The 11248-nt window shown below is 39.6% G+C and overlaps 1 protein-coding gene across 1 annotated transcript; it reads right to left on the reverse strand.

The window, feature by feature from the left end:
* Positions 1–6221: 6221 nt before the first annotated feature.
* hus1 (HUS1 checkpoint clamp component) lies at positions 6222–10159 on the reverse strand. The gene is made up of 8 exons (XM_036519373.1): positions 10041–10159; positions 9675–9802; positions 9224–9400; positions 8528–8635; positions 8141–8215; positions 7839–7938; positions 7259–7390; positions 6222–6460 (listed from the first exon to the last, which is right to left on the reverse strand). Exons 1-8 carry the CDS (start codon positions 10090–10092, stop codon positions 6378–6380), a joined length of 855 nt encoding a protein of 284 aa, XP_036375266.1. The 5' UTR covers positions 10093–10159; the 3' UTR covers positions 6222–6377.
* Positions 10160–11248: the final 1089 nt, after the last annotated feature.

Genomic DNA, 11248 nt, shown 5'->3' on the forward strand with positions numbered 1-11248 from the left:
TTTATTTTGCTGCACAAGATAATTCATACGAAGTATACAGAGGCATTACCCTGAGCAGACAACCCTACCATCATACCCACCAACCCTGTACTGGTTCCCCAGTAGTGGAATGAACTTCCCACAGGGGTCATGACAGCAGAATCACTGACCATATTCTGATGCAGACTGAAGACCTACCTCTTCAGACTGCATCTCAGTTCCATCTCAATCCCCGCCCCCTATCACCTGCTTCTTGTATTACTTCATGTTTATTTTACATACAATATGGCAATGTATTATGGATTCTGTGATCTAGTGACTGTGACATACGGTAGTGTATGTGCTTGGCTTACCTTGGTTTATGGGCTGTCTAGTCAGGTTAGCACAAATTAATTTGTGGTAGGGCTTCAACAGTGTTGTGCTCACACTCACAGTTCTGGGAATGTTGTTAGTCTGACATGACAGTGTTGATCATTCAAGTAATTTATAATAAATAACTGTTTATTATCGGATATTTTGTTGAAACCATGTTATTTTAGGTTCACAAAATTACATAAACATTGTAACCATGGCCTAAATTTAAGGTATTGCTTAGTGAACAATATTACTTGCTAATGGGAAACAAATTTCTCTGATTTATCTATTTCGTTTATCTTACACATATTCTTTGAAAGGGAAATGTATCCTGAATTTCACATAGCTCTCTTTACTCTCTGTACGTTTGGCATTTTACAGTGGCAGTGGAGTCACACGTCTAGTTTCAGAAAAAGGAAGCAAGCGATGCCTTTGTCTCGCACGCTGGATACAATGTACGAATATATCAAAATATTCTGTTTGTCAAGAGAATGTTATTAATAGACCAATACAGTTGCGGTTTATAACTAAATTAAATGTATGATTTTCTTGCACTCAACTAAACAAGTAAAAAATGAAGTGAATAAAGTATTACATAAAGTAAAACTCACCAGCCGTCGCTATTGCTGTTTTTTTTTTTTTTTGTTTTTTTTTTTTTTTTTTACAATTCTTCAGTCTGTCAGTGATCCTCCTCTCAAAAGTCAAAAAGGAACAAATATGCTATCAAATAGGGGGCCGAACTTAAAGGCGCGCCCGTATAAACGGGTTGTTCCGTTTTTGGGACTCAATGTTAGTTTATCAGCTCGGGCAAACTTAGAAGCGGAAAATTACTTGCGGTCGCTTGCACCCTGGACAGCAGAACGTAGCCTACATATATCCACAGCTCCGCCCAGTGGGTTTAACATCGCACATAGGCCTACTGTGAAACGAGCCACAGTTAAGCTAATAAAACACCGCCCATGTTCTACCAAAATAAGAGAAGATTACATTTTAAGCAAGGATCCACCTGTCTGTCTGTATCAAGTCAATAACCCAAGACTCATTTTACAAATTGCATAAAATAACTTCAACAAATATTTATAATTGAAGCCACGAAATCGTTTATTCAGTCATTCATAATTTGAAAACCCTTAACGGTGAATGTCACATCTTTTTCTTAATGCACTTTATATTATTTTGAAAAAGTGAAGTTTAAATATGTTTAACTGTTTAAATATGACTACAACGGCCAGCACATACAATCAGCCATTTATTTTTTCCTCTCCGAAAACCTTATTTGTAGCCTATTAAGTGCTTTAAATTGTAGAATTTGTAGGCTGCATAACTCACAAAATAACACGTGCTTACTTATTTTTCATACATAGGGACAGTGGTCAAATATGTTCATACAACTATCTTGGCTTTCTGTTTAAAATCAAACCATGAATGAAATAACATAATTCATAGCCTATTTAAAAAAAAAAAAAACTGGTCAATAGCAATTGACCAAGTAGGCGAAAAATATTTTACACTCTTCTTCATCTGGTTATAATGAGTTGGCACACTGAGTCACTCCACAAAAAGTGCCTAAAATCGAGCTTTCTTGTATGCCAAACACAATTTGCAATTAGAAGAAAACTGCTGTAATTAATTGCACTATTCGTTTTTAATGGATGGTGGTCGTTATTTTTTACACTCGGTTTTTGCATTTCTAACTAATGTAACAAATTATGTCAGAGCTTCCTAAAACGTATAGCTAGTAGCCTGCGCGTTTTATGTCGTTGAACGGATAGGTTGTCCCAACTGTCATCGCTTTTCAAACATTTTGGTCAGAAATATATAACGTGCACATTCCGCAACCAGCGAAAAGCTGCGCGAAGTCACATCACGTCATGCCTTTCCTGACGGTAAATTTGTCTGCGTTTGCAATTAACTGTGTCAAAGTAACAGTGTAGCATCTCATATGTAACCCTGGGACTGAGGTGTGGATGTCATTTATGATTACCTGACATTCCCCGCCTTTTCGTTGTTCCTGTATGTAATACCCTTCAGGTATAATGCAAGCTGCGCCACCCTTTCAAAGGGTAAAGGGAGCTCCGTAGACCCCTTTTTTAATGAAGAGGCTGAAGTCTTCAATATTATAAAAGGAGACAATACTTTATTATTACAGTCCCAAAAGGTTGGATAAGAGCAATAAAAACACGATATCCACACACCCTTACACGTTACACTTCCCACTCGGCTCCGAGCTAGGCTAGTCTCAAAATGTCATACCTCCACGTGGTGCTCCTGCTAGAAAAAAAAGGGAGAAGTCACTCGTCACACGTATATATCTTTATAGCATACTACAAGTGAAATAAGATGCACGCAAGCAGAATGTAAGGGACATGCAAATAAAGCCGGTAGTACAGCAAAGCAAACGCAGAATAAAAATATACAGCAAACCAAGCCACAGCAACTTCATTTATAGCTGCATGCAGAAGCCACAGAACGTGTTAGCCAGCAATAGCAACGTGGGAAATGGTTAGGCAGACATGCAAAAGTACCGTAAAACTAAAAATAAACGCCGAGGCGTTTATTTGCTTTAATTACTTAACTTTACCTGCGTTTATTGGAGACTCGGCGACAACAAGAGACCTGCGTTTATTTCACCTAAAGCCCTCAAGCTTCTGAATATGCAAGTTATTGGTAGCTGAACTGACCAGGGAAATTCACCATGTTTTATTTTTTTCCCCAAATAGCTATCCTATCTCATTCGCTCATTCGCTTCTAGCATTGCAGATCTAGATCTAGCATTGCAGTAACGCAAGACAAAGTGCAAAAACGTTAGCTAGCTAGCAACATGTCATGAGATATGCACATCAGCTAACGTATCTGACAAGGTAGCCTGTGTGCGCCATTAATGCTATGCTAGCTAACTAAGTTTTAGATTATGCGATATTTACATTTATGTGACCGTGTAATGCCAAATGTGTTGGCATACGATGGAGAAACATTAAATAGTAAAGTAGTAACCAGCTATCTAACAAACTATTGTTTAAAAATAGCAAGTGAGTGAGTGGGTTACATTTCCAAAAAATTAACTACATTTAAAGTCCGTCTACTACCGTCAGAGGACAAAAGCACAGCAGGCCGTTGGTACAGATGAACAGATATCACTGTCTTGGTAGCAGAAACTCCTTTCCCAAGCTGTGTCTGCGAGCCAATAGGAACGCTGCTTTAAATTACGAAAAATTTAGCTCGAAATAATTAAAATAAACAATATAAGTCGCAAGTTAGGATCACCATATAATCCGGAAATCGATGGTAAACCATAAATCACTAGAAGTACTTTAAAAAGGCGTTTTAAAATTGTCTATGACTAAAATGAACGGGGAATTTCACTTCCGACACCTGTATGACGTAGCCACCTCGGTACTCTACTGGTGTGCTGCTTGCTGGCTACATATACTGTACAGCTTTGCGTTGGGGTAGGTGTAAGAGAGCGATTACTTGGTTGGGTTCCGGTGAGTTTCCGCTACTCCGTGCTGTGTTCGCAGCGTGTAGCGGCGTTAAGGTGAAGGGAGTCCTGCAGCTCTTATCCATTTCGGTGCCCAGGAGTTGCAGCGAAAGCGAGCAAACACAGCTTGGGAAAGGAGTTTCTGCTACCAAGCCAGTGATCTCTGTTCATCTGTACCAACGGCCTTGTGTATATTGCCGACTGCTGTTCTTTTGTTTTCTTGTGTTTATTTCTTTTTTAGATTTGCGTTTTAAATTTAGCGCCGCTAGTGTCTGTAGTAGCTATTCGATTCCTCCGCGAGCTGGGTCCGCTTATGGACTGAGTTCACAGCTGCGGGTAATCAACCTTTTGGATTGTGAACCACTTCCTAATGCTTGCTGGGGGGGGGGCTGCTTTTCTATTATTTTCTATTCTATTATCAGCGAAGCTTTCTATGCCTATAAGTGTGCCCTGTTCTGTCTGAAGCTCCCGTTTGCTTACCCCAGTGTGGCCTCCTGTGGTTTAATTTGCTGTAAAGACTGCTGTAGAAGGTGCTCACCAACCGGTGGCATTATCCCATTGTTTGTAGTAGAAAATAGACATAGGAAATAGTCTCAAATTAAATTGGAGGTCATTTGTTATTCCTTTGATGCCAGTGTCTGCTATACTGAGGCAGTGCTCCCCTTTGCTCCCAGATAAGCCAAGGGGTGGCATAGTCAATTTTCTCCCTACCACTGTACTACACATAATTATAATTAACTTTTAAATTTAAAAACCTACTCTGTTTAAACAGCTTTTCTGACATTTTCTTTGTAGTGCACAACTGTATTCTGTATTTTTTGTATTATAATTTTGTATTTTGTATTTTTTCATAATGTTTATTTGAGAAATCAGAATGTACATGAATAGTCACTTAGCATTTTTTGTGATGTTTTAAGGGGTGATGTCCAGGTACTATGTAATGTTTGTGATAAAACGTTAATGTTGTATTCAGAATAACTGCATTTAGTTGCACAAAAAAATAAAGGTTGGGTTGTTAATGGAGTTTTGGTCAGTACTTCCTTGCTTAGTGGTGAGTAAATTACAAAAGTTTGAAATCACCAAAGTTTGCCTTGAATTTAAGAAACACAATTATTGGAAATGAAATTATTTTTAAGAGTTTTGCATTCATATTACGCTCACCTGTAGCTTTCAAAAATCAATGTAAGACAGATGTGGGATGGTTGCATTTCCACCGCATAAGAAAGGTCAGCTGTTTTGTGGCATCCCACTTGCTTTGTGGTTGCTCAGGTTACATAGGCTACAGTGCAGACAATTTATTAACAAAGGATTGTGTTATACAGCTAGGGTTACCCATACACAGTAACTTGGTAACAGTAATCATAAATTTGTAAATAACATACAGAACAAATGATTATATATCGATGAACGTATAAGTACGAGGGAATGTTGAGAATAATGTAAGGGTGGGGTTTAATCTATCTGCAATGTACTCATCCATTATGATCCAGTCTAAATGAAATAAAAATGTAAAACTTCTGGTCACCTGGGTGACCATCCCCCTTGTTTCAAGACCTTGGACAGTTACCACCTTTACTCCAAACAAATCTGCCTCTCCTGGAGAAAGTATAAATAGTCATTCATTGATTTTATGAATGTTTCTGGGTTTTAGCTCTGACCCAAGTAGCAAAAAACTCAAATTTTCACATATGTCCAAAATATAATTGGCTATACCCTAAAACCTACCATCTTTTAGAGCAGATTCACTATCTAGCTTGTAGATTCAGAGACAGAGTGCCTTTTTTACCCACCTAATTAATGCCAATGGAACTTTATGGCATTAGTACCTATGCCACCCACCCACTCCCACACCCACACACACACAGGAGTAGCATAAAATCCCTATGCTCTTCTCTGTTGTACTTGTCAAACACAGAATCAGTACTGGCTACAGCTAACTTGCATGTATTACAGGGGAAATAAGTATGAGAGTATATAAAGTATTAGAATACAACAACATTCATTATTTATTTAACATTTACAAAGAATGTATATATTACATTGAATGCATTCCAAATGAAAAAGGTAGGCACTTTCAAAGATACCATTTACCTTTCATCATACTCTTGTTGGTGTACAAAAACATGTACGCATGAAAGAAAATTAAACCACTAATGTGATTGATTAGTAAAACTAATGCTCCCACCCCATCCTCTACCAGGCCATGGGATGTCCTGTGCTTTACAAAAACTGACTGGAAAATGTACAGTTCCTTGGTTTGTTTCGGTTTCAGGGCAAAAATATGTATTTGAACTGGATGGAATTAACAGTGCAATGACCATAATGAGATCCAATCAAGAACAAAGTTTCATAAAAGACCAAGGCGGGAAGGAGAGACTAAACACTCCTTGGTACATTTCAACTGAAGTAAACCATTTTTCATACCTGTAATCCCCCAACTTCTGCTTTGATTGACTATTCTGCCAGGAATGGGAGGCAAGTAAGCATCCTAATAACACGTGCCAAACGCGTACTGTTTTTCAGCCCAAGCTAATTCTCAGGTGTCCACAGTCCCAGAATCCTCTTCTCATGCCACAGCTGGGATGAAGTACTGCAGAGACACATCCTCGTGCAGCAGAATAAAGTGCAGCATCCTCTCACTGACGATATCTACATGCCAAAGGGATTACAAGACGCTAATCAGTCATATGGAATCAATACCCAATGTTAACAAGGTGCTTACAATTAATTACACCATGCCTTGTACAAATAATGGATTGAGATTAGTTGAGGGTACGTATTCATTTCCAAAGGCATGGCTGAAACATTTTAATTCACAGCTATAATTTAGTCCCATCAAAAATGGCTGCATTGCAGTGCAAAATCAATACACAAATGGGAATTTAAATTGCTAGTCTGTATACAAGCTCTGCGCTATAAATAACAATGTACCCTGAATCTGAAGCAAAGGCTCCTTCATAGGTAATGTGGCAGGTGTCCTGACTGGCTGACGCACAGACACGCCTTTTTCATATGCTTTGTCATGGCAGCGGGTGAACTGTTAAATATAATCAACAGCATGCATTCATATTTAACGGCACCACTTATCAGTGGTATTTCTTTCATCGTCAATTGCTGCAGAGTAGTGATCCTTTTAAAGAAAATTTGCATTCCTCCTTTAATTGTACCTTGCTGAAAGCAATGCAAGTCACAATCAAAGTTCAGAATTAATATGAGCTGGAAATGTGGCTGCCATTATCATGACTACTGCATTCTCATTTTAAAAAAATGAACATACAGTAGCTAATACAAATGTAACACTCTGGCAGACCTTGTGGAACTAGAAATGAAATTAATCGAAGTTCAACTCTTCGGTTAACCACACAAGACAACCATCTGTGCTGGCTTCACCGTTTTCACGTGCGAGTTGCCACGTGATCACAAGCGGCCCCTGGTTTTGGCACTTACTGCACATGGCCTTGCTGGGGTTTACTTGCTGGCTGGTAAGGAACTGCTGCAGCTTCCTGATGTCCACACGTGCGTGGGCCATGGCCTCGGGAACCCTATCCTGGCTCGGGCCGCCCTGGGAACCGTCATCACCTATGGAGAGCCAATCGAAGCCACTGTAACACCCAGGTAACATTTCATACAAATCTCAAGTTAAAAGAGACAGAACTACTCCAAGAAACTGCGGAAGATTGCCAGTAAGTTATTTTAACCATACAGGTGGTGCTCGCTTGGCATTTAGATAAATAGCCATCAAGCTAACTGTATATTTTAGCTAGCTAGCTAAGTTGATCTAATCAGATAGCTAAAATGTGGCTAGGCAGCTAGGCAGCACGCTCCTGAGAAAGAGGAGTTGGGTAAGGAGGGTGTAGTGGGGCGGTCCGGAACAGCACAAACATGCTCCCAAATAACACCCTCAGCCTCTGTCCACAGGTATGCAGTTATTGGATGTAGAATATGGATTCATTCCCTTACACATCAAATTTACCACTCAGACTGGGACATGGCCACCATTAACGAAGATGCTAAAAGCAAAACCTACCCCAGGAGGGATTTCCAAGGTCTTTGAAATGAGTGGAGACGGAAACCAAATCCGTTTCAATCTTCAGATTCATCTCACCATTCTGGTTCGCCTCCAGCACCTTAGAAAAAAAGGCTCTCATCAGCACTTTAAAGCAAACCCAGTTAGACGCATCAAATATTGTTTCATCTTTTATGTTTGAACATGTAACAGCATTTCCTAATTTTTAAAATGTCCACATTTTTTGCTATCTTTGAAGCCCAATATTTTAGAACTTTTTCCAAAATGTTTTTGCAATGTTTACTTCCTGTCACTCTACTCACCATGTGATTAGAAAGATTCTTCATTCTGTCCACAACATTCTTCATTGTCTTCAAAGGAGGCAGGTATATACTAACCTATTGAAAATCACATTTACCATGTTGGTAATCAAAGCACCTGGAAATGACTAATCAAATGGGATGTATAAAACAAAATGTTCACGGATTAAAAATAAGTTGGAATATTTCTTCTCAGGCAACACATCACTGAAGAAACAGGCCTGCATTCATGCACTCCCACAGGGTCCACATTCTGTCTGGGGACACATATATGGGTGAGGATTTGGCCTTGCAGTACATGACAAAGCTCCACAAGTCAGAACTTCACTGTTGGGAGCCTCTGTCAACAGCTTTAAAAACCATCCAGCAGAGCAGACCCCCATGACTCACGTCAAAGTCAGGAACGCTGGGCTCCTTGAAGTCTTGCCAAAGTCTTCTGGGAATGACGTCAACTGGAATGTCATGTGTGACAACTCGGCTGACGCTGGACAGTGAAGGCTTCAGAGAGAAAGAAAAGAGAAAGATCATGGTACATGTTCCACAGCAGGCATCTTTACCTTCCTTATGCTCTGAATACATCTGTGTAGAATCTGCAACAAAATCAATGTTATCTTACGAAAATGTTAAGGACTACCAAAGTCATTCATATAGCAGTATACTTTATTTTGACCCAGCCACACTCCTGTGAGTGGAGGGAGTTAAACATATACTTATGCATTGCAATTACACATCTATTTTAGTGCACTGTGATTGAAAAGAACCGTGATTAATGAGTGAAGTGCAAATATCATCATCATCCACCAAAGTGGTTCTGTCTAGCGTGACGCCACGGAATTGTAGGAACACCGTTTTGTTTAAACTACCGTGACATTTTTTTTTCTGTGCACTGTTTTTTGTTTCCTTTTAGTCAAGGGTATGAATACATGTGGAAGGCACTATAAATATATAACCTTACTTTTCTATACTCAATTTTCCCAGGCCCAAGGTCTGATCCGACCTTACCTTAGTGGCCGTCTTCTCCCCCAATTCTACCATGTACTTAATTCTAATAAATAAAAAACTGACAATACGAGCTACTCCTCATACCAGTTCGGCAGCCAGGGTCAGACAGGGACAATGTTTCTTTGTAAGCTTGATCTTCAGAGACTTGGCATTCTGGGCCGTTTTTAAAGCCCGGGCCAGATTCTCCGGCAGGAGCTCGAGGTAGATCTCGTTGGCCTCCGCCGATACTCCCTCCAGTTGAAATTCGTCAAAGAAGTTCGCCTGGTTAAATGTTTGAAAGCGAAAGTAATTGCAAGAGAAACTATGACACAGTCCGAGGAGCGAGACCCAATTCCACATTTTCTACGTTAGCTGTTTAAAACAGCACAATACTAAATATGCATGATCATCTACATTAATTTTGCCTCATGGTTAATCCAAATATAAAACTGCATGTAAATGAAACTGCTCAATGCACAAATAATTAGACGAGTTGATAGAACGTTTAACGCTAGCTGGGCTAATAAAATACTCAGGAATAAAGAACGGACTTCACCTGCGATAACTCGCACCACATACTGACACCACCATTGGCCACTTTGTCAGAGAGCATGAAATATATGTTGTCAGTGGTGAGACGGAAGGTGCACGTCTTCGTCAATTTTGAGATGGTATTCACCACACCTGTGTGATTACAGAAACTGTCACTCTCTCTGCTGAAGAGCAAAGCTATAGCTAGCATACGAATTTACTGTAGCTAGTTAGGGTAGCTAGATTAGCTACTGGTATCCTATTTTATGTAGATCACATTTCGACACCTCAGACAACTGCAGAGCGTTACCATTTTACGCAATTGCGCATAGATACATATATTTCAAGATAGCTACGTAGCTAACATCAAACGATCAAGACATACACTCACGTGTAAAATGATTTAGGCAGCCCACGTCTACCATTTTAGCTCGAAACCTCATTTTACAATGGATTATATCTATAATTTACACGCAAAAAATGTTCCGTGAGAAACTCTACTGTGAGGAAACTTTAAACAGTGGCGCCAACGGTACGACGTCATTAAACGTCCCCCCTAAAACAAGACTTTCGAGCGCGTACCGCGCACTTGAAGTAACTGTTACAATTTTCATCTCCACAAGAGGGAGTACTTCTGCAAAAAAAATTAGTACGGGTTATTCCTCTAAACTCGAAAACGCTGTAACGATCACTGTGACTTTTGACAACGAATTAGACAACAGCAACCATAAACGTGACCATTAACGCAAATAAATGTGGGTAAAAGTGCGGTAGAGTGATTAAGAAGTCTGGCTAATACAAAGACAGCTACAGTTGCTGGCTGCAACGATACCGGTAGGCTGCCTAAAATGAATGGCTGCAGTCAATATCAACCTTTATAACTGATGGATGTATGCAGTCCGAGTTGCCCTGGGGGCTTTTGGCTTCGCAAATAATGTTTAAGAACACAACATATATTTTAAACAAACTGACTGTTAACAGAACTTTGCGTGTTTTTCATATTGCATGTTCCATCTTAAATAAGGTGTGCAATATGAACTAAGCAAATATCCAGCTGTATCAATTACGAAATACAGGCTAAACGTAAAGGTTAAGTAAGCTGCCGTGGGCAAGAGTGTATACTAAGCAATATATTATGATAAAGACAGCCTCAATGTCATAGACTAATTCATGCAAACACGGTTCATAGAAATAAAACGCTGAGCTGGACTGACTCTAGCATTGTTTGGTCCTTTGGGAAGATGTGTGGTATAATAATGAAGCTGTTAATGAGCTAGCCTAGATAAATCTTTGTGGTCTGTATTTATTTGGAAAAAAACGACGCCACATGTGTCCCAACTGAGACCGTGCAGCATCAAAATGTGGTCGTTTAAGAAGCAGCTAGTCTGAATCTCCGTCTCGTTTATCCTTATGCAATAATTACAATTGATTTAAAAGGACAAACATTTTGTAGACGTAGCCTGCTCTCAATGTATGCCACGAGTCTATTAACTTTTGGATAGCCTATTCTAAAACAGCTCACAACAGAAATGGTATACAGCTCATCTGCACAACATACACATAAGCATCGCATCTTCTTAGAGAACGCACTTTGATGCC

Source organism: Megalops cyprinoides, chromosome 24 (assembly GCF_013368585.1).
Source record: "Megalops cyprinoides isolate fMegCyp1 chromosome 24, fMegCyp1.pri, whole genome shotgun sequence".
Lineage (NCBI taxonomy): Eukaryota > Metazoa > Chordata > Actinopteri > Elopiformes > Megalopidae > Megalops > Megalops cyprinoides.